This window comes from Tetrahymena thermophila, assembly GCF_000189635.1.
Source record: "Tetrahymena thermophila SB210 genomic scaffold scf_8254597, whole genome shotgun sequence".
NCBI lineage: Eukaryota > Ciliophora > Oligohymenophorea > Hymenostomatida > Tetrahymenidae > Tetrahymena > Tetrahymena thermophila.
Window position 1 is genome coordinate 357251 of NW_002476368.1, and position 24773 is coordinate 382023.

At 21.6% G+C, this 24773-nt stretch overlaps 6 protein-coding genes across 6 annotated transcripts; 4 read left to right on the forward strand and 2 right to left on the reverse strand. All coding sequences in view use genetic code 6, as the record gives it.

Annotated features, from left to right (window-relative positions):
* Positions 1-950: 950 nt before the first annotated feature.
* Positions 951-5462, reverse strand: TTHERM_00344220 (ABC transporter family protein; the record flags this gene model as incomplete). Its single annotated transcript, XM_001018467.2, has 6 exons — positions 951-2430; positions 2576-3114; positions 3180-3883; positions 4292-4597; positions 4654-5071; positions 5142-5462. The coding sequence occupies 6 exons, from the start codon at positions 5460-5462 to the stop codon at positions 951-953; spliced, it is 3768 nt and encodes a 1255-aa protein (XP_001018467.2).
* A 2020-nt stretch (positions 5463-7482) lies between these two features.
* On the forward strand, positions 7483-12499 carry TTHERM_00344230 (tetratricopeptide repeat protein; the record flags this gene model as incomplete). The annotated part of the gene is made up of 7 exons (XM_001018468.2): positions 7483-9020; positions 9075-9337; positions 10509-10823; positions 10892-11056; positions 11111-11335; positions 11595-11724; positions 11779-12499. The coding sequence occupies 7 exons, from the start codon at positions 7483-7485 to the stop codon at positions 12497-12499; spliced, it is 3357 nt and encodes a 1118-aa protein (XP_001018468.2).
* A 331-nt stretch (positions 12500-12830) lies between these two features.
* Positions 12831-14684, forward strand: TTHERM_000344268 (histidine phosphatase family (branch 2) protein; the record flags this gene model as incomplete). Its single annotated transcript, XM_012798219.1, has 2 exons — positions 12831-13120; positions 13697-14684. The coding sequence occupies exons 1-2, from the start codon at positions 12906-12908 to the stop codon at positions 14682-14684; spliced, it is 1203 nt and encodes a 400-aa protein (XP_012653673.1). The 5' UTR covers positions 12831-12905.
* Positions 14685-15254: 570 nt separating this feature from the next.
* On the forward strand, positions 15255-16973 carry TTHERM_00344269 (histidine phosphatase family (branch 2) protein; the record flags this gene model as incomplete). The annotated part of the gene is made up of 2 exons (XM_001470810.2): positions 15255-15535; positions 15974-16973. 2 exons carry the CDS (start codon positions 15255-15257, stop codon positions 16971-16973), a joined length of 1281 nt encoding a protein of 426 aa, XP_001470860.2.
* Positions 16974-17519: 546 nt separating this feature from the next.
* Positions 17520-20308, forward strand: TTHERM_00344270 (type A von willebrand factor domain protein). The gene has a single exon (XM_001018472.2). It carries the CDS (start codon positions 17595-17597, stop codon positions 20298-20300), a length of 2706 nt encoding a protein of 901 aa, XP_001018472.1. The 5' UTR covers positions 17520-17594; the 3' UTR covers positions 20301-20308.
* Positions 20309-21194: 886 nt separating this feature from the next.
* On the reverse strand, positions 21195-24562 carry TTHERM_00344280 (kinase domain protein; the record flags this gene model as incomplete). The annotated part of the gene is made up of 15 exons (XM_001018473.2): positions 21195-21291; positions 21364-21393; positions 21489-21578; positions 21706-21795; positions 21881-21967; positions 22082-22168; positions 22366-22455; positions 22614-22706; positions 22820-22903; positions 23025-23129; positions 23228-23320; positions 23578-23667; positions 23717-23806; positions 24248-24337; positions 24498-24562. The coding sequence occupies 15 exons, from the start codon at positions 24560-24562 to the stop codon at positions 21195-21197; spliced, it is 1281 nt and encodes a 426-aa protein (XP_001018473.2).
* Between the last annotated feature and the right edge of the window lie 211 nt (positions 24563-24773).

Here is a 24773-nt window from a genome sequence, read left to right on the forward strand (position 1 = left end):
CTGCTTCTTGGTTTACTTTTGTAATTTTTTTATTTATTATTATTATATTTAAATATATATATCAAAAATAAATTATTCATTTTTTATTTTATTGTTAAATTTATTTTATAATTATTTATTATACAAAAAGGTTAACCTTATAGATAAAAAAAGATGAATGTCCTAGATTTTAAAGTTCAATCTATTACTATAGTTTGTTTAAGCTTAAATTTTGTATAATAAGTATATGATCAAAAGTATACATAGTCTATTGTTACTGCTATAATTGCTGTTTTAGTTTTATTTATGCTTTACAATATGTTTATTTTATTCAATTTCAACTTAAAAAGGAACTATATCAAATTCTTAATATTCTTGTAAAGCAAATCAAAATTTTGGTATAAAGTTGTAGCAATCTTAGGTTTGAATAAAATATTAAAAAGGTATTTTAGAACTTAAAAAAATTGGAAAAGACTCTAAAGCTACTTTGAAGTTGCTTAGCAGAACAAAATTTATTTATAACAAAATTAAGAAACTGAAAATGATTTTAGGATAATAAACTAATTTTACTTAAACAAATTAAAAACAACAGATACCAAACTCTATAAAATGGCAAAAAGATGTTCAAATATAAACTTGAAAAAGAAAATTACTTACAATTGATTTTATTTCATACAAATGTTATTTATGCTCTAATTAAAAAAAATATTTCTTCAATTTATATCATATCGATTAATTTTATATTTCATGTTGTTTTAATCTTTTAAAGCTGAACAAAAACATTAAAAATGTATTTTTTATATTCGATTTTAATTTGTTTACTAAGAAATTTTATTAAAGTGTCTTTAAAATATTAGTTTGAAACAAACTGGAAAATAAAAATATAAAAATTATTAAAATTTTTTTAACTTTTTTCCTTAAAAATGTTATTTGTTTTGGAATGTTTATTTATTTTTTATTAAATATTTGAATCAAAGAGTCTCTTTTAAATGAGAAAAAAACCCATTTTCATGTTAAATTAACTAGTCAATATGACCTTGCTCTACTATATTTCCAGAATCCATAACAAAAACTCTATCAAAATTTTTGATATTTTCTAAACGATGGGCTATCACAATCAAAGTTTTATTTTTACTAAACTCAAACAGATGTTTATGCAGAAGCTTATCAGCATGAGGATCCATATTAGAAGTAGCTTCATCTAAACAAACAATATCAGCTTTTTAAAGTAAAATTCTGAAAAAGTTTATAATTTGTTTTTCTCCATTTGATAAATTCTATCCAGATTATTAAATTTATAAGTCTAAATTAACGTTATTGTTGTTATTACTATCTTCATTTTCATTTAAATTATTTTATTTTGAATTAAAATGAGTATCCTAAAGACAGCCCTTTATATTCAATTAGGATTAATTTAAAATTTGCAGTATATCTTCTTTTTACATTTAGTTTAGTGGATCTAAGTTATTTAACAAAGTTCCTTCATAAACAAAACCAAACTGAGGAATAATTGATAGTTTAGATCTGAGTTCGTTGATAGACAAAAGCTTTATATTTCTATTTTCTATGTAAATATTTCCTTTTTCAATTTAATATAAATTAAACAAAGCGTTTAATACTGAAGTTTTTCCGCTTCCAGTTCTTCCATAGAAGGCCACTTTTTCTCCTTTCTTGATCTTAAATGATAACCCTTTTAAAGCAAACGATACAGGATATTCTACTTAAACTTCATTTTTTTACACTTAATGATAGTCTTACTTATCGTAACTAAGGAAAACATTATCAAATATTAAATGATAATTTTCTCTGTTATCTTCTGAATAAAAGGCTGGTATATCATTTATGATAGTATGTTTTATTTATTTTGATTTTTTAATGCTACTTTAAGTAATTGGTTATGTGTCTTATTCACAAATCTTAATTTCAGGTTATTCTTAATAATTATCAAAGTACTATCTAAGTCTTTCTACACTAACCAAAATTTATTCTAGGTTGAAAAAAGAAAAAATTAATTCACAGAAAACTGCTGATATAGTCATTGCATAAGTTAAACACATAGACACAGTAGAAAAATAAGTTGTCAATTAAAAGAAAATAAAAAAGATAGCTGTTATAACTATGAATCCCAAAATTAAACTATTAATCATCAACAATCTAATCATTATCCAAGCTTAAAGTCCTTACGAAAGTAAATATGATTTAGAATAATTGTAAAGACAATCTAAGTAATTTTATAACATTTACTTTTATTAACTAAACGCTCTTATGATTATTAGCCCTTTGCATGACTCTTATATTTGGTTTAACAGCTTTCCTTCATTCACTGTCAAAAGCCTTTTAATTTCTCTATTAGCAACCTTAAAATTTTTCTAAATTCTAAATGTCATGAAAAATCCGATGAAAAACAACAATATTATCCAAGGAAGTTGTATGCATATTCCTATAGCATACCTTTAATATTTAAAATTTTATTCATTTTTTTACAAAATTTTTATATAAAATAGAATATAAAATGCTTCTAATTTTATAAAAAAATAAATAATAATAAAATTAGCAGCTAATTTTAATAGTTAAATGAAATATTAATTAAATTTACCATAAGGTAGTTGATATTTGAGTTATCAAAATCAAAAGTATAAAGGGTAAAGCTTGGTCAACTTAGATTAAGTCTTCTGAAACTCTATTAATTATTCTTCCAGATGGATTTTCGTCAAAGAATTTCATTTTGCTTCTCATGATTGATTAATTTAGATTTTTAAAAAGCATACAACAACTTTTTTAGGTTGAAAAGACATATATAAGCATTTTAAAAAACTAAAATGCTAAGTTTGCTAAAATTAAAAAAGTAAATGTATTTCTAAAACCATGAAAATAGTCATTTAAAAAACTTAATTATCTATCATTTATATCCTGAGATTAATCCTTTAGCCAAAAATCAATTAGTATAAAGCTTGCTTAAGCAGTTATTTCCAGCAAAACAAAAAGCAAAAATAAAATTAATCCTAATGATTTTAGATAGGTTAAGTAAGTTTCCCATTTTATGTTACCTTTCTCTCTTTTTTCTTCTACATCATCTTTCTCATTATCATCAATTTTTTCCTCTTCTTCCTTTAAAAATTATTTATTACTTTTGATCTGAAAAAACACATAATCAAATGAATGCTAAATAAATAAAATAAATTAAAAAATTAGATCTTTACTTGAAATTTGAAGTTATTTTAATTTTAAATTGAACTTAACTTCTCTTTACTTAATGAATTAGAGAGTATATTTTGAGATAAGAATGATTCGGATTTGGATAAATAGTTAGCTATAATATCTTTATCTAGAGTTATTATTCCCTTTTCAATATAGATTATATTCTGAGATGCATCAGACTATTATATAATTTTGTAGTGAGAAGTCACAAAAAGCACAGTGCATTTTAATTGATTTATTAAAATTTGTTGAATTACTTTTTCATAAATTTAATCAGCTACATGAATATCAAGACTGCTAAATATATCATCAAATAAATAGATATTACTTTTTGAATAAACCGCCCTGCATATAGCGATTCTCTACTTTTATCCACCACTTAAATTGCTTCCATCAGGACCTACGAGCTTTTAATCTCTATTTTTGAATGAATTTAAATCTTCTAATAGCTAACAAGCATCCAAGCATATGTTGTACCATTATTCATCATGCTCTTTTCCAAACAAAATATTATCTCTAATTGATTTATTTTATAGCCAATGATTTTAAGAGACATATGATATTTTTCCACCCAGAATTATTTTATTTTAGCCTTAAGTTTATAAATAAGATTCATAAGATTATGAAGATTCATATAAGTTATAAGGTAAATTTTATTCATTCATTTCTCCTAAAACAGCTAAAAGTAAACTGCTTTTTCCTGAACCTATTAAATATAAACAATTATTTTACTTAAATTTAATTTTATATTATAGCCAAATGCCATTCAAAAATTTAGTGACTTGAGATCACTATTTTTTTGAATGGCTGATGTTTTGAATATAATTTATGTAAAAGTGAATGATTTTATAAAATAATTTAGTTAATGAATGATATTTATAATTTTAATTTAAATTAATCTTTATAATTTTTTAATCAAATTTTTAATTAATTTTAGCCTTTTTAAAAATTTTTCTTTGATTGCAAATTTCAAAAATTAATTACATCAAAAAAATTTTTTTAAATTGAAATTCTTGATTTTAATTTATTTTTTATCCCCAAATTTGTCTGTTTCATGAAAAAAATTATTTTAAATCAATAAAAAACTCAATATATTAAAATAGATTTTAATTACCTATTTCTCCTATAATAAAGTTAAGAGTCCCCTTTTTTATTTTCAGAGAAGGAATATAGATCTCAAAATTATTTTTTTCAGAATTAACATTATTTATTTAGCTACTTTCATGATTTTCTACTAATCTTGATTTTAGCTCTTCATTCAAATTTATATCAGACTAATTTTCGATGTCATTTTTTTTTAATTAATCTTAATCAATTTCATTAAAATGTTAATCTTTATCTAATCTATTTTTAAAAGACCAGTCAAATTTTTTGTTTATAATTTCTATTGCAAAATCGTTATCTTCTTAAATTTGACTATCTAAATCATTTTTAATATAATAAAAATTAATAAAATGAAGAAATGTTTTTATTTACTTCTGTCAATTAAACAGACCTCTGAATTAACAAATTAATTTATTCGGTTGAATGAAACGAAAGATTAGATAATACTACTAACAGCCCATGGTAAACTTGATAAAGGCTAAGTTAAATAACCAAATAAAGCTATTATTGTGAATACATTAGTCTATTAAATAGAATTATCATCATCAACATATTTAATTAAAAATGTATAGAGAAGAATATAGCTTATACTTGACCAAAACATAGTAACTAAGGCAAACATAATCCTAACCTATAAGAGAGACTTCTACTCCTTTTATCTTAGAAGACTTATTTTGTTCTCAAAAATTTGTTACCAACCAAAGTATTTGATATTTTTAATGCCAGAAAGAACATCCTTTGTTAGTTACACTCTTTCATCTTTTCTTTTTAGAGTAACTTAAAATATAACCTTTTATTTAATAATATTTGTAAAAAATTAGCTAAGATATAAAAATTTTATCCTTAAAGTAAATAGTTACGCCTAAAAATATTGTTAGAATCATGTTGAAAAATAAAGCGCCGATCATCACATATATTCCTGTAAGTACAGATGAGCCGATTTTTAAATAAATAAGATAGAGTGCAATTGCAAGAATTAAAATGCCGCTAGTTGTTTCTATTATTCCAAAATACATTTCTAAAACATGTTCTTAATCTACAGTCATCAAATTTAATATTTCTGGACTTTAACTAGCTTTTTCTGTATTTTCTTTCTACCCTTTTTTATCGATTTGATTATCAAGTTTTATTTCTTATTTCAAGGATCTCTTAAAAATTAGGTATTAAAGAGTTGCTTTCATTTATGATCTCCAGACAGCTTAATTCCAACTAAACCTCGAAAACAAAACACTTCTTACAAAAAAGCATAATACTAAACTTATGAGCTCAACCAGAAGGATAAACTGCTTGTCTTGTTCAAAATTTTTTAAGTTGTCAGTTATTTAATCTAAAATAAAGATTCCTAAAAACCCAATAATATTTTGGAAACATTAATAAGCAAGTCCTATGAAAAAGCTTTTTTAAGTTAAAGAAAAGCAAAGTTTAGTTAGATTAATTTTTTGTTTCTAAACTTTCTATGTTTACTCATTTTAGAGAAATTATTAATTTATGAGGTTATCAGTTAACTGTATTTAATTTTCTGGAGATATGCTTTAGTTGACATATTGCTTTACTTGGTCATTATTTATTTCAAAATCAATTCCTTATTTAGTGAATAAATTAATAAATGAAGTTAATTCAGAAAAAAACATGATTTTCTTTTCTTTTTTTGCAAATTTTATTTTGTATTTATTAATTTTTTTTTATTAATTATTTATAATTTTGAAATATTTCTATTTATTTGTTGAATGTTAGCTACATGTTTATTTCATTTATTTTACAACACAATTTTGAGTTTTAATTTTTTTGTAATTAGAATCTTGAATTGTTTTAATTCTGAATGCTTAATTTTAAATGCAATTTTGAGTTTTTATTTATTTGTAATTAGACATTCTACTGACAAATTACGATGGTTTGTCTCTTCAAGCATTCATAGTTTCTTTATTAATTAATAAAGTAAGATAAAATATTTGTAATAAGAAAACTAAAATCAAAATTAATAAGAAAGTTTTCTTTAATTACAATTTTTCTAAAGAATTTAATGTCTTAGTTAGTGTTTATGAATAATTTTATTTCAAAATAATTTAACAAAAATATAAAACCAAAACATTATAAATAAGCTAATACTTTCAATTTTATTCTTAAAAAAAGGTAATTTTTCTTTTTTAAGTATTTTATAATAGATATTATTTCTTTAGCAGCACTACTCATTGTATTTAGTAAATGTGTATATATAATGTAACTAATTAAATTTATTCAAAAAAGAATGAAATCTAGTTAGAAACTTTTCAAAAATAGCTACATAATATTCCTCTTTATTATTAATATGTAATAGTTTTAAATAATATTATAATAATATAAAAAGCAAGTGTTTAAATTTATTCAAAAAAGAATGAGGTCTATCTAGAATCTTTTTCAATAATAGATAAATAATATTCCTCTTTATTATTATTATCTAATAGTATTATATAAAAAGAAATTGTATTGTAATATAATCAAATGTATTTTTTGTTCGTTTTTATCTATATACTCATTAAGTTAAAAAATGTCTTTGTTTGTATTTTATCTAAAATTAGAAAATAATTTTTTATCATAAGGTTATTTTTTTGAAAAAAAATTATTTCAAAAGTTGATTTGCTAATAATTAAAATTATAATAATGAAAAATTAAAAGTCAAATATGCCTTTCTTAATTGATTTTAATAGCATTTATCAAAATTCTACTTTGATAGACAAACAGAAATTGAATTAGATATTTTTTATTTTAGATATTTTTGAGTAGAATACATATATTTACATTATTAATTAAATAAGACATTCATCTGTGATATTATTTATGAATTCACTCTTGTTTATTATTTTAATTACTTTGATGATATATTTTTAATTCTTATTTCACCTTTAATTTATTTTATTTTTTTAATGAAAATTATTTTAATATTTTAATTACTTTTTCTTGAAATGTGAACATATAATTAGAATAGATGTATTAGGTATCAAATATTTTCATGTTATATTTTTTTAAAATTCTATATTCGAAGCAGAAAAGACATATTTTGCAAAATTTTAATAAGCTATGGGATAATTATTAAGCTTTATAATTAAAATAGTAAATAGTAGAAATTAATTAAAGTAAAATACAAAACAAACTACAAACAAATATAGATATAAATAAATAAAAAAAATGAATTTTGTTTCATTTGATTTTTTTTCGTAACCATTTATGTTCTATATAGGAAATTCATCAATAAAAAAAGGAACTTTTATTGGAGCATTATTATCAATTATGATCATTGTATCAACTGTATCCTATTTGATCTATTTAAGTTGGTAATATGGGACTAATTAAATTAACCCAAAATTTAGATCTTAGAGCTTTATTACAGATGAACAAATAGATGTTCCTCTCCATTAGGATCTAATAGCTTTTAGATATGAGTATGACACAAACAAAAATTTAGATGATCTCTAAGCAAAAAATAATAAAACATATCTTTAATTTAGTGCACTTTTCACTTATTAAAACTAAACATAAAGTAATATTACCCTTCTAAATATAACTTAATGCCAAAATCCATCACTTAAAGGATTTAGTTGCTTAGACTTTTAAATCTTGTAGAATAAATATCTGACTTTAAAAACCTAATAGGACATCTTATCAACTGTTATTATACTTGTGTATGGCTGTTACTAAGTAAATGACTTTAAATAAAGCACGGCTAATAATTGTGCTAGCTAAGAAGATATAAACTCTTTACTTAATGGCGATACATCGGGTTTCCGTATTAAGTTGTACACTTCTTAGTTTAATATAACGTCTCTTCAACCATAGGTAAACTACAGAAATGCAATGATTTTCACTTCTTCAGATTAGTAAGTGGTAAGCACTTTTAAGACTTAAATGCAATAAACTTCAATAAATTAAGGTTTTATTCTTTAAAAAGAAACATAATTCTCTGCTCCAATATAATACGATTAGTAGAATTAACAATTTAATTTTAATTAAAATTTTGCCTACTTAGAAGTTATTTTGCAACTTGATGAAATTTTGTAGTAAATTTAAATTTCATTCCCTACTTTTCCTGAAGTTTTGGCATTAGTTAGCAGTACATTTGCTCTTTCAATGACTTTCGGAGCTTTTGCAAAATTTGTTTCGAGAAAAATGATTGAAAAAAACTTACTATTCTTCTTTTTATAAAATATGTTTTAAGACACATATGAACAAATATTGTCAGAAAATAAATTTTTCGAGAAAAAGTAAGATATGGATTTAGAAACTAAATAGAGTCAAACTGAAGCTCTAAATGAAATTGAAAATAGCGAAATCAGCTAAAGCATCATCGTCCCATCTTTTAAAGCTAAATCAAGATAATCTGTAGAATATAATAACCTCACATTTTCTACTGGTAAAGACGAATTAGATGAAAATAGAAGATTAAATGAATCAAAATAATTTAAATTCTAATTAAAAATTGCATCTCCTATTTAGAAAACAGCAGCTAATAGTAAAAACTGTAACTATCAATTCAATTCAATTAAAAAATTAGGCTTAAATTTAAAAAATACAAAATCTAATCTGATAAATTATAGCGTAGATAATGCAAAAATACCAATTTATTCTACAGAACATTAGAAAGATAAAAGTTGCTGCATTCCAGAATCAAATATTAAGAAAATTTAATAGTACTATAAATAAAAGTTTAAAGCTATTTAAAATAAAAATTTTTTAAAGAGTGTTTAAAGAGCAATTTATATGGTTAAGTAAATTATTAAATTATTTAATATTTAAAATAACCTTTATTAAACTTAAATTAGGTTCCCTAATATTTCTAATATATGTAGATTATTCAAAAAGGTTAAAAACAAAAACACTGAAAACCATTTCAACAAAAAACTAATTGAAGGGTAGGTCAATTAATAATTAGACATTTTTTAATTGTATAAAGATGTAATTTTTTTGAAGAAAGCTATCCTACTTATACTAAGTAAAGAATAGTTGGCAGCTATATAGTTAGTAGGCTGCTCTTCGTAGTATTTAGAAATATAAAATAATTAATAGGCAATCGATTATGAAAAAAGTATAATTTTATTTTTATTTTCAAAATTTTTTAATCATTAATTTCTTTTTTTAATAGATTGTTAGAATTTTTATGAAAGTCAGCTCGCTATTCTATAGTCACTCGACTTACAGATTAAATATTTGGATATTTTTTTATCAAAATATTTAAAAAATGAAAGTTTTGAAGAATTAGATTAGAGAATCGTATCTTCAATTAATAGAATAAACAAAAAATGATATTAACTATGTTAAAATTTAAAAATAATAATTTTACTTTCATTAAATCTTCAAGTAATTTTTAAATTATTTTATTTTAATTTCAAAAAAATTAACTACTTAATAAATATTTAAAAATATATTAGAAATGAGTAGTAATTCATATATATGTTGTGAATAGAGCGAACATAACTTTTGATCAAAATGAAAAAGATTTTTTTTATTTAAGAAAATCAAAAAATAAATAAATTTTTGAAAAAGAACTCATTTATATATATATGAACTGTTTTATGTATGTTCTTCATGATATAGTTGCTTACTGATAATTTTAGTTTGTTGTTTTATTTTTGTAGTAGTGGAAAAGAGTGGTACCAAGTTAGATGGCAGAAAATTGAATCATCTTTTTTAGTTTGTGCTTACGTCACTTAAGAAATTTTTAATTTTCTTATTTTCTTTTTTTGTATCATTCTTTTAAAAATTAGTGAAAATTTTTTAAAAACATTTATTTATTTGTATGTTTTTTTTTTTTATAAAATTATCTTTAAATAAAGTTTAACTTTTTTGTTTGCTTAAAATATCTTTCATTCTTATTCTGATTAAATATTAACTAATATATTTTTTTTATTTTCAAAAAATATTAATATTTACTCATTATCATTTATTATCAATGTATATATGTATGGTAGGTTAGAATTAAATGAATTTAAATTTTAAGAATTTTGTATTGAGCTCAATTTTAGCTTAAAAATATTTTAAAAGTTATAAAAAAGCTGGTAAGAAAATTAGCATCTTAAAATTATAGCTAATGTGTTATCATTAAATAGATATTTATAATTTGATTTAATATATTTGAATAGCATTAATTGAATTTTATATGTAATAATTAATCATATTTTTTAGAGTTTCTATTAATTTACTTAAATTATTATGATTATCAAAATATTAATATTTATGTTACTTAATTATGAAATAAGCGAAAATATTAAATTGGGTTGAAACTTATAGAAATTTTAACCTAAGGGAGGAAGAATTTATTATTGATGATGAGGATTAGGTAGATTAAACTATCAGCATAAGAATTTGCAAGTAGAAATAATCAAAAAGAAAGTGTGTTTTGAAATTGTATAACTCCTCTTTATCAATGCTTGATTTTGTCTATAATGCTACTTTAGATCTAAAAAGAAACAGAAATTTTGAAGAAAATATTTATAAAAAGAAAGCTTTTTTATCTCATTATGGTGTAGGTATTCTAAATGGTCATTTTAGTATTTGCATACAAATTCCTAATGGTATTTATTATTTGAATATTTTGTATTTTAAGTAATTTTTTTGGAATGAATTGTGAATAAATAAATAGGAGGATCAATACAAAATTATCTTAAACATGAATAAAATTATACTAATTTAGCTTCAATCTTGATAGATTACATAGATATTTTTTTTTTGATGAAGAGCCAAGGAATCGAGTATTATAATTTAAAAGTTAGTAATATGTTTGTACACGATAACAAAGGAATATTAGGTAAAAAAATAGTTTGCATATCTTTTTTATATAATTTATAAATTCTAAATTTAGGTGAAATATCTGTATTTTCAGAGGAATAAAAAGCATAACAGAAAAATCCTGATACAATTGATCTATTTTCATGCATTATTTAAATTCTGCTAAATTTTACATCTAACTACATAGAACATATAAATTTACTTGACTCTGATTTAGTTAGTCTAATCAATTAAATTACTTCTGAAAAGGATGCAACATCTCTAAATTATCTCTATGAAGATTTTTATTAAAAATTGAGTAATTAATTAATTAAATAAATAAATTATTATTATTCAATCCAAAAATTTAAAAAAATAATTGAATAAATTATTAAAATATGAAATATATAAATGAATATTCCACATAAAAATTCAATAGGAAAATAATATTTTAAATTTTTCATCCATTCATTCATAGAAGAATATTAGAAAATTATTATTTATTTTCTTTAATAAATTTAAAAGTATGTTTGAGATGTCAATTATTTATATAAAATTATTATTTGTTTTAACAACAGGAACATTAGATCACCAAAAGTTGATTGAAATTAAATAAGTTGTATAATAAGAAGAACGAATTCATTAAATAATGAATATTTTTGAAGCTAATAAATAAGATTCACTTTATTAACAAGAAAGTGATAAATAGTAAACATAATTTGTGAATTGATCATAGATTAAATTATTTTATTAAATAATAAGCACTTAAATAACTAAGAAAAATTATCTTTTGATTGAAGATGCTGTCATTATTGATAGCTTTTTATAAGATGAAGAAACAGAAAATGCTTTAAATAAGTGCCTTTAAATAACAGAAGATACAGAAGAAATACAAGATTCAAATATATATTATTTTTATGGTTTAAGCTTATAATCAGATTTAGATTAACAATAAATGTAGATAGAATACTTGCTAAAATGCTTGTTGTTAAATTCACACCATGGTGACTGCTTGAATAAATTAGCAAGTATCTATGAAGAAATAAGCATGTTTCAAGAGGCAGTAGAATTTATTGAACAAAGCTTAGAATTAAATCCATATGATGATTCAAAATATTTTAGACTTGGTACCATTTTTCAAAAATAAAAGCTTTACAGTAATTCAATCAAAGCATATAAATCTTGCATACAACTAAATAATAAAAAATATATTTATTTATACTACTTAGCCACAGTTTATATGCTAAATAATAATTTCAAAAATGCTATTTTCTACTTCAAAAAATATTTGAAGCAGTACCCTACCGACTCACACGCCATTTACAACCTTTCTAAACTATATTTTTTTAAAAAAAATATGAAGAAATCACTATTCTACCTTTATAAAATGAGAAAGATTGATAAATACCAAAATGAGTGTTAGCAATTGTATGAAAATATTTTTAATCAAATTTCAATAGATAAATAATTTAATATCACATGATTCTATTATAATAATGATAATAAATGATAAATATCTTACATTATATTAATTATTGTCTTCTTATTGGATTTTATCTTATTACAACATTAATATTCATTTAATATATGATTAAAAATATTATGAATAATAAAAATTAATTTTTAGCAAAATAATTTATATCTTTCAAATGAGTTTTATTTTAGTTATGTAGATCTGTCTGTTTTTTTAAGAATTTCCGTTTTTAATTTATGAATAAATTCATTATTTTAAAGATTTGAATTTTTATCATATTCTTTTTTTATTTTAGTAAGTATCTTAATTCAATCGCTATTTAAAATTACTTAATTGGTGATAAAAAGGCTAATTAGATATAAAAGTTGATACAAAAAGTAGAGTTTTACATATTTTAATAGTTAAAATTAAAGCGATGGAAGATAGCAAAATCAATTAGGATTTAGAACTTATTTAACTTATAGAAGTAGCTAGACATGGATCCCGCTCTCCATATTATGATATATGGGACTATAGATATAATTGGACTCTTCCTTTACAGGCGCTAACTCCTATTGGATAGAGGCAGCATTATATCATAGGTTAAGAAATCTACAAAAGATATCAATCAACAATATTTAACAACGGCAAGTAAACATTTTCATAAATCAAAAGCTTAAATAAATTTTCATTTTTTTTTTCAAATTCAAATCTTATTAAATTAGTGAAATTATAAATTATTTTGTAACATTAATATTGAAGAAGGCATTATTATTTTTAAATAATCCTAAGCGAAAAAAATTGCAAAAAACCTAAATTAAAATTAATTTAATGATTGGATTTCGAAAGAGAAATACACTATTTGATTTCTTTAATATGAATTTAAAACAATTTTTGTATATAAATTTAAAAAATACAAAATAAAATATAAATCGATCAAAATTTTATGTTTATTTTAGTAGAAAATTAATGAGGATTATTCAAATTTTAAGAAACCAACACAAATATCTAAATTTTATGTTAAATAATACTGTTAGTTCCCTTATTTTTTATTTGATTTAATTTTATTGTAAGACATTTGGTGATTCTAAAATACTCTAAAACAATTATTTTATGATAACTGAATTAACTAAAATATTTCTTTCGAAAAAATATTAAATAAAATTAATTTAAAATGAAATTTATTTGATAAACACACATTTTATATAAATTTATTATTTTATTTAGATTTGATTAAAAGCAGATTAGTGTTCTGTGCACTTCGACAGATAGAGCTTAATAAAGTGCATTATGTTAATTGTATGGCATATATTACTAGAAAGGGGAAAAAGTACATTAAAATTGGTAATTTAATCCTTAGACAGACTTACCACCTTTGAAATTATCAGAAGGTAAAAAATTAATTGACGATCTGTAAGATAAAAATCTACCTAATAGTTATGTTCCTATAAATGTTAGAGAACCTGATAATCCTTATCTTTTAGAATCTTGTAGTTATAGCGAAGGTATTTAGAAACTTAAATAAATAAACTACACTACTGATGTATATAAGTAGTTTGATGAGTAAATGTCTGAATTTAAAAAAGAGTTTGTATAAAAATTTAATCTACAAATTAATCCAAGTGAAGTTGGTTTAAAGATGATAGCTGATCACTGGGATTCGGTAGTTTGTGATATTTACGAATAGATTCCTCTTCCTGAAACATTTGATCAATTATTTATAAAGAAATTATAGTTTGTTTATGATTTCACATAACTTTATATCGACTACCAAAGTAGTTCTGGGTAACTTTTAAAGATGCAAACTACAACTTTTTTCAATGATGTTATTGATATTATTAGAAATCACAGTGAAATTAAATTTAGATTCTATTCTGGTAGTGATAATAACTTAAATGGATTATTAATTGCTGCTGGACATATCAATTATACCACAGATTTCTAAGAATGGTTAAATCCTACAAAATATGCTTCTTATAATAACGTTTATTTTTCATCCACGATATTTTTTGAAGTCTATCAGAGCAAAAGCACAAATAAAAAGTATATAAAAATGTTATACAATGATTAACCAGTTAAAATTATAGGTTGTTCATCATTAATATGCGATTTCGAAGATGAATTTGTACCATCAATAACTAAATAAGCTATCTTACCTGATGAAATATTTTAAAAAGCACTGCAGAAAGGAATATTAGATGACAATTAAAACTGACATTTTCAATTTAAAATATTATGAGAATTTTTTAAAAAAGATTTCAATTTTAAGTAAAGTAATTCTTTGAAATTAACAATTTGCTTTAAGTTGTAATATAATCAAAAATTTAAGTCTTATATTTAATTAAAAATAACTAAAATTAATTTATCATGTTTTAATTTAAAGAAATATATAATCAAATTAGTAAAATGCTTATTAAAAAAATAAGACATACTCTTAGTAAATATAAATCAATTTATTATTTCTTTTCTTTGAAAATACTAAAAATTATAATTTATTTAATTCAATCTCATATAAATTACTTAATTATTGTCATCAAAATATTTGATAAAAACAAGAATATTCAAAATAATAAAATAGAAACATATCCAATGAATTTTTATATAATATATATTTAAGTAATTAAGTAAGAAGATTAAAAGGTGGTAACAAACAGCTCTTTATTTTGATAAAATCAATAGACATATCAATAATAAATTAATCAAGTATTGACAAAACAAGTATTAATTAAAATAACAAAAATTTGTTTGAATTGTTGTTTCTTTTATAAAAGAATAATTGATAAAAATGATAGCTAAAAACTTAAAGCTTTCAATTAGCTCTGTCTTTTTAATTTTAATTGCTTGTCAAACTATATAAAGTAGTTCATTAAATGAAGGCTTGGAACTCATTTAATTAATCGAGCTTTCAAGACATGGCGCTCGTGCTCCTTTTTATGACCTTTGGGATTACAGAACCAATTGGAATGTACCATTGACCACACTTACTAATGTAGGACAAAGATAACATTTTTTGATAGGCTAAGAGCTTTACAGGAGATATAATTCTACTATATTCAATAATGGAAAGTAAATTAAGATTGATAGATTAAATTTTACTTAAAGGTTCATAAAAATTGAAGACATTTAATAAAGTATCATATCATATTTAAGTAAATGAAGAAAGAATTAAGTTCTTTAACATATTTTTTAATCTAAAAAAATGTGCTGAAATATTAAAACTTTTTTATTTAAGCTGTAATATATTCTCATATCAAAATTAATAAATAATTTTAGAATAAAAAATGAAATAATTTATTTGATTAGTATAATTTTAATAAATAATTTAGATTTTTTGAATAGCTTAAATAAAAATATTTATTGAAATGAACTTTAGTTTTTTGAAAGGTTTAAATAATTTTATATAAAAATGATAATAAATAAATAATTGAAAATAATTTTGAAGTAAAATAACATTACTTTAAAAGTGCTTTTAAAAAATAATTATAATGTTTTATTTAAAAAAAGCTATAGCCCTTAGAATGTTAGTGTACTTAGTACTAGTTCAGATAGAGCTTAACAAAGCGCTTTGAGTTAACTGTTTGGAATATTTTAGCAAAAAGGAGAAAATATGTAATAAGATTGGAAATTCAATCCAAGCACAGATTTGCCCCCTTTTTAAGTTGCAGATGGAAAGTAGATTTTAGAAAATTTAGAAGGTAAAAATCTCCCCAACAGTTATGTTCCTATCAACGTTTTGATACCTGATGATAAAAGACTTTTAGAACCCTCTGACACTTGCCATGGATATGATGTCTTAAAAGCATTCAATTTCAACACTGATGTTTACAACTAATTTGACGAATCTTTAAGAGAATTTAAACAAGAATTTATTGAATTGTTTGGTTTATAAAGCACCATGACTGTTGAAGACGTCACAATTAAGGTAATTGCTAATTATTGGGACTCAGTCATCTGCGATATTTACTAATAAATTAAATTGCCATCCAATTTCACAAATTAATTTATCTTAAAAATGAATTTTGTTTATGACTTCTAACAACTTTACTTAGATTTCAACAGTGACAGTGGAGATTTATTAAAAATGTAAACAAGCACTATTTTCAATGATTTAATAAGTGTTGTAAGAGATTAAAAATACAAGTTTAGATTTTATAGTGCTAGTGATGGAAATGTTAATGCAGTATTAATTGCTGCAGGATACTCATCCTATACTACAGATTTCCAAGAGTGGCTCCATCCATCAAATAATAAAAATCACAGCAATGCTCCTTTTGCTTCCACAGTATTATTTGAAATTTATTAAGATAAGCAAACCTCTAAAAAATTCATTAAAATGATTTACAATGATAAGCCTATTCAAATTAAAGGATGCTCTGATATCATATGCGATTTCGAAAATGAATTTGTTTCATCAATGATAAATGAAGCAATACTGCCTCAAAGTAAATTTGAAACTGCTTGTGCTTTAGGTTTTTAGACTAGTTTAAGACATACAAATTATTGAAAGATAAATAAAATGAATAAGTTTTGCATACAATTATATATTTGTGAAATTAATTATATAAAATATCATTAAAAAATTCAAACATTTTAATAAAAATTTCCATTTTTAACAAATTATAATTATTTTATATTCAAATAAAAAAACTTACCTTTCAACAATCATACCTACCCAAAAAATAAAAAATAATATATTTGTTTTAAAGTAAAAAATATTTTTATTAATTATTTCTAAGATTTTATTTAATATGAAAGGAAACTTGATCTCTATTTTTTTTATAAAATATAAAAATTAGGGGATTTATAATAAATAATATCTTTATTCTCAAATTACATGATAAGCAAAAAATTGATTGTCTATGAGAAGATGATTGATAAATTATAACATTTCACTTTTCTACATATTAACAATTACTGATTAATTTCTTTGATTTTGTTAAAGGAGAAACAAATTAATTTTTGATTTTTTAAAGGTGACACAAAATATAAATAACAAATGTAAACTAATTAAATTTATTTACTCAAATATAAGATCCAATAAAGAATTATCAACAAAAAGATTAATTAAAAAATATAAGAATAACATAAAAAAGCTAAAAAATAACAAAGTAAATATAAATAAAAAATGAGAATCTGTAAATGCATGACAGGTCTATACAAGCAGTTAATAATAATAACTTATAATTTATAGAATAACCAATAATAAGTTCCAGCTACTTTAGTAAAGCAGCAATACAACTGCTTTGTTATTAATAACATTCTCAAAATGACTGTAAATTAGACATTTAAAAGTGTTTAACCTTATGAATACTCTGAATCAGTGTATATGTTTCCTCTTTCTGAAGACATTTGCTTAGAATCTTTCTCAGCCCAATACTAAGATAAAACTATAAAGGGAGTTGTAAAATCAAAATTCAATGCATAAAAAGAGTATCAATAAAACAAGAGTGAAGGAAATTTGGTTTCTTATGCTGAATTAACTACTTTAGACTAAGATGAATATTTAAAGATAAGCTTAGGAAATTTACCACCTAATGAAGAAGTTAAAATAACTTTAACTTTTTCTTAATAGCTCTAAACCTATTTAAATAAATTTTATCTTGTAAACATTCCTATTTCTTAAGTTGATCATGTTGAAAATGAAGTAGAAGTAAAACTTGGAAATAATCTTCTCACGCTTAATATTTAATGTACAGGTAAAATAACTTCAATGGAAGCTATGGATAAAAAGAATCCAATTGAAAAGAAAATCATAGATGAATTTAACACCTAATTTTAGCTTTAAAAATTAGAAAAATAATAAGATCATTACCATTTCAAAGTATTATTTCAATTTGAAGGAATGTTTGAGCCTTAGGTAATATATGGACACAGTAGTATTTATGAAGAAGATAAAGTAAAAGAATTTCTCATCCCATAAAGAGAATCTATTATGGTTTCCTTCTTACCAGATATGAATTAAAAACAAACTGAAGAACTAGATGATGCAATTAAAGCTTCTTTATAAAATGGAGAAGATTTCGTTACTGAACAATTTGAAGATAAAGTTAATGAAGAATTAATTGATCACTTAAAATCCTCAAGAAGTGAATACATATTTTTAATTGATAGAAGTGGATCTATGAGAGGTAAACCTCTCACTAAGGCTTTGGAGGCTTTGCAACTTTTCCTGTAAAGTTTACCCCCAGATAGTTACTTTAACATTGTTAGTTTTGGTTCCAATTTCAAAAAATTATATGAAAGATCATAGAAATATAATAGCTAAACACTTAAATTTGCTTGTAATAAAATTAAGGACTATAGTGCTGATATGAACGGTACAGATATTTTATCTCCATTAAATAATATCTTTTACTACGGCTAAAATATAAGAGGTTATAATAGACAAATATTTGTGCTTACAGACGGTGCAGTTTAAAATCGCTAATCTGTAGTTAGAGAAATCAAAAGGAATAATAAGAAAAACAGAGTCCATTTTATAGGATTTGGTTCTTCAGCTGATAAAATTCTTATTCAAGAGAGCGCAATTGCTGGAAAGGGAATACACGAAATGGTTTAATTTGAATAAGATCTTTCATCAATTGTCATTAAAATCTTATGTAAAACCATCTCAGCAACTCTTGATAAATTTAAAGTTACCTTTGATTAGCAAATATTTGAATCAGTTTACCCTAATCCTCAAAATATTCCTTTTATATTAAAAGAAGAAGTTTTTAATTTGCATTTCTTCCTTCAACCTCTTGTAAAGATTAACGAAATCCCCGAAGAAAAGAAAGTAATTACTATTTAATATTATGATTCTTCTAAGAGTTAAGAGGTAGTAAAATAAATCAAATTGTAAAGTAGTGATTCATTTACTTGCAACTAAGAACTTAAAGAATCAGTATTTAAATTAGGAAAGCTTTAATAAATAACATTCTAATCTGTGAATAATGAAATAAGCCCTCAATCAGCAGAACAGTAAGCTATAGACTACTAATTAATTACTAAAGATACAGCCTTGATATGTCTTATCTAAAAAATAGATGATTAATAAAGAGCACAATTTGAATCTCTTCCTAAAGCATATTACAATCCAGTGTATGCTATGTAATAATATATTTTGAATCCTCCATTTAAATATAGTTCTAATATGGTTTTTTCTTCTCCTCCTAATTTTGCACCTAGGTCTGTTCGTGGAATTCAACAGAACGATAATATATATATGGAATGTAAGGGTATCCCATAAACAAGTAGCCTATCTTAAACTCAAGCTGTTAATAGACCTTAGAGTAGCCTTTCTTATATGAAAAAAGCTGCTTCTTCAGTCTAACCCATATTTAATGAATGTAAAGAAAAAGCTCCTTTAGTATAACAGAAGAGTAAAGCTTATTTTGATGCATCAATGAGTATTTAAAAAATTGATGAAAATAAAATTACATTGAATGCTAAAAATGAAAAACCATCAATAGTTGTTGAAAGAAAAAAAGAATCTTAAAAATTAGAAAATGTAAAAATAGATGATCTTAAATAGCAAGATTCAAAATACATGAAGCTAGAGTAGCTCCTAAGTTTAGCTAGCTCAGAGGGAATACTAAATTACGACGAAAAAATAGTTAAATAGTTTATTTCTTCTAAATTATAAGCATTTACAAGTCTTGATAATGAGTTAAAAAATAAAACAATTCTTATGACGATTCTTTTTATTTGTCTATTGGAAAAGCTTTATACTTAACAAAAGTAGAAGTGGATTCTGATTAGCAGAAAATCAATATCAAGTGTGAAGGAATAAATCTCATAAGAACAATTTAATAACTTAAAATAAGTTATTCTAAATATAATATAAGAGTGAATGATATAGATTTATTAGTGATCTTAAAATAATTATATTTTAATTTGTTGATTTTTCATAAATAAATTGTTATTACTGTTTAATTATTTATTTTATATACAAATTTTCCTAAAAGTAAGTTAGTCTATCTATCTATTAATAAAATAATTGATTAAAATCTAAAAAAAAAAACACTTAAATAAGAAATACTAAATTTAAAAGAAATAAAAACAAACCATAACCAATTATTAAGTTATTATGCTTTTATTAATAGTAAAGTAAAAAATTTAAAAATTCTTCTTCTCACATTTTTGTTTTTTTATTGTAAAAATAAAACACAAATTTAATAAATTAATTAATAAAAGTAAAAATTTATTATTGGCTTCTTTTTTTGTGAAATATGAGAAATGATATCTGAAAATTAGGGTATGAAATTCTAGTGATTGAGGTATTACGAAGTATTCGTATACTTTACTACTTTAAACTTCGTAGTTCGTAAAAATATAGAGAGGGTAAGTAAAAATTTACAATATTTAAAGTATTGAAATATTTTTTGTTATTTAAGAATTAAAAACCCAAAATTCTCTGTAAATAATATGTAAGTTATGAATTTATGAAAAACATCTTAGCTAGCTATTTCATGCAAATAGAAGTTTTAAGGTCACTTTGTATTAAATTAATTAGGTTACAAGATAAATTTTTTAGTTTTATTTTTATTAAATATATTTTTATCGCATATATCTCTAAAATAAAAAGCATTAACTATAAATTTTGATTTATTTATTTATTTATGAAATATTTGTAATATGAAAAAAAAAATGAAAGATATTAATAATTTTATTTTATTTATTTTTCGAAACAAAACAAAAATTGATAATATTTAGACTTAAATTTAGTAAGTCATCAAGTTATATTTCAGTAGAAATATTGATTTGCTCTTATGTCATAAAGAGTAATATGTTCTGAGCTAGCGATTATATGAGTCAAGCTATCGAAATCAATTTGTTCTCCACTTTTATTTAGTTTAAGATAAAATTTAACAAATTTAAAAGAAAGCTAAATAAATAAAAAAGAAATTTTTTACTCAAGATCTCCCTCTGAATGTTAGTTTCTCCTTTAGATATTTTAGTTAATATTAAAAATTGTTAAAAAGGTATTAAAATAGAAAAGTAATTTAAAATTATAAAAGAGTTAAAAAGCTGATAATACCCGAGTTTTAGGTATAAGGAAGATAGATTAGTACAAAGAACTAAATTTTCATAAAGCTTTTATGCCCCTTTTAAACCGAAAGAATTTTCACTTTATGAATTATTAAAAGTTAATTAATAAAAAATTAAGTTAATAATAAATAACTAACCAACTATTTATCAAATATAAAAGTATAGTTTAACTTCAAAAATTGAAGAAAAAAAACAATTTTTATTACATGAGACTAAGATGTAACCATGAGAGTTTTGAACATTTTATTAAAGATTAGCTAAACTTTTCTATGTCTTCATCATTGATTTGATTATAACTTGATATTTTAATTTAATTTTAAATGTTTTTTAATTAAATTTTAGATGAATGGTAAATTTAAATAAAAAAAAAGCAATATTAACTCTAAATTTATATCAATTTTAGATAAGTTTTCGCAATTTCCAAAAGCGTTTCCTAACATGAATATCCCTTCTTTTTCCATTTAAGCTCTGTAAGTATATATTTTATTTGATTAATTTAATATCTTAATTTATAAATTATGAAAGAAACAAAAAAAATTGAAATAAATAAAAGTATTTTTAGCAAGAAAAATAACATTTTACAATTCAAGTACTATATCAGAGAGATTAGAGCAAATAGAAAGTGAATGTTAGAAGCTTTAAATACTTTGCAATCCAATATTATCTAAACTTTTTGTAAATAAAAATATATTTTTAAATAAACATATTTTAGTTATTTTATATTAATTTCTGCTTTTAGAAAAATAAATTTAAAGTTTTAGTATAATTAAGAAGAATTTTATTCAAAATAAAAATAAAAATCATTGTAAATAAGATATTATTAAATATCAATTACAACTATAAACGAATTAAAAAATTATTTTTACTTGAAATATAGATTTAATTTGGAGAGTAAATGACATTTACTTAGGAAATTTGACAAGCTTACTAACCCTTCATTTCCAATTTTTACTTGTCTTTAATAAAAAATACTTTTAAACATATCATAATAAGTGGAAAGTAATAAACTGATAAATTATTATAGAATTTTAAGATGAAGTTGAAATAAAAACTCTGTGATTTATTTATTATAATATGCAAATTTATTTTAAATTCTAATAAATATAAAAAATACTGCATCATTAATGTCAAAGATTGAAGAGTTTAGGAACAACTTAATGCAGAAAATAAATTCTAAGCTCCTTAAGCTTATAAGAGATAGTTATCCCTTTTTTATTAGTTTAAATATAATGTTAATATAGTAAATTTATACAATAAATATTAAATTTTAATTATTTTTTTTGAGAAAAGCAAAGTATATTTTAAATAAAATATATTTACTTCAAATTGAGAGTTAGAGTTTCTAAATTGTTGCAATTTGCCAAAATAGAACCAAGTTTATATGCTTCTTAGTCATTAATTGAGCTTTTCATTTTAATTTTTTTAAATTAAATTTTAAAAATGTACTTTAGTCATTCAAAATTCGTAGTTAAAAAAAAAAATTAACTAAAATCCAAAATAAAACTAATTTGACATGTATTTTTACTATATACCAAGATCCAAACTTCTAATTATTGAGCTATTTATAAAATTAATTGCAAAACCCAATTCTCCTTATTGATTTTAGTAAAACTACTTACTGCTATTATACCTTAATATTTATATGCAAGTTAAAAATTATTTTAGAACTTGAAAAATTTAATATAGTTAATAATAAATATTTTAATGATAACATAAACTAATTAATACTCTAGAGAAAGTTTTAAGCTCAATTAATTCTCATAGCTTGTTAAATCTAAGCACAATTATTAATCCAAATTCGATGCAAATATTTTATTATGCCTTTTATAATTAGTTAAATATAAAATTTGTAAAAATATTTTGAAGGATTTTTCTATGTGTTCTTAATTCTTAGAGTAAACTAATATGAGCTTTATATCAAATTAATTATTTGAGTAATAATTAATGCGTTTCTGAATTTATATTTAATAATTCTTGGCTTTGTTGGTTTTTTTGATTGTGTATAATATTATAATTATTCACAAAAAACTCATTTTAATTACTCACTAATAAAATAGCTCTATTTTTAGTCAATTTACTTTAAATCTAGTGATAAAGTAGAAAGATTAGTACAATGAGCTAAAGCAGAAAGTATACTTTAAGCACCTATTTTTCCAATATGATTATAGCTTTTTTAAACAATTCAATTTAATTTCTTACTTAATCAATTTATTTTACCCTAAGTTAAGCTCTAAGTTTTAAAGTTATTTAAATTTCATTAAACAATTAGATAAACATTATGCACCAAGTTCTCCTATATTGTTTAAACTTTAATTTATTTAATTAAATTAATCAAAAATTATTGTTAATTCTAAAGAAAATTTTTTAATTATAAAATTAATCCTCAAAATATCACCTGTTTACTTAATTCACTAGCAGTGAATATAAACTTAATTTAAATTTAAAAACTTTTGAATTTTACTGATTTTTTAATTTAGCATTTTTATTTTTTTTTTTTTTGTAAATCTGTGATTCTTCAGACTTATAATTATCCATACACTCAATTATAAATTATAGTTTTAAGATAATAAAATTATAACAAAAGTAGTCCCAATTAATTTTTTATTTGAAATAAATTGCTATTAATAATAAAATTTAAAAAATTTTCTTTTTAATGTGATTTTTCTTTTTAAATAACTTTTGAGGATTGATTGATTCATTTTAAATTAAAATTTTCAAAACTATTTCTAATAGAAAACTAATTATTACTAGAAATTAAGCAATAAAGTAGAGATTTTAGTTTAACTTTCTAATGATGCTGTTAAATCTGCTATTCCTTTATTATCTATACAATTGTTTCTTTTAAAATATAATATAAATAAGTTATAATTAACAAAAATAAAAAGTATATTTCGAATTTAATAAAGTATTAGTTTTAATTAAAAGTAATAAGTAAACTTGTAAATTATTAATTGATATCTATATTTTTGGCATTATATTAATTAAAAACTACTCTTACCCAAAGTAAAGCTCCACTTTTTAAAGATCTGAACATTTGGTTAAAGCTGTGCATACACTTTCCATTTTGGTGTTGCTTTATTAAAATTAAATATTTAATTTTTGTCTCAATGAAATAATAATAACAATAAAAATAATAAATCTTGATCAAAATATTTTTATTTAAAAAAATAGATTTTATAAAAATATCATAAAAAAGTTTATTAAACTGTATCTAAAAGTAAAAGTTAAAGAAAGAAATTTATTTTTGATTTATTCATGAAATTAAATATTTTTA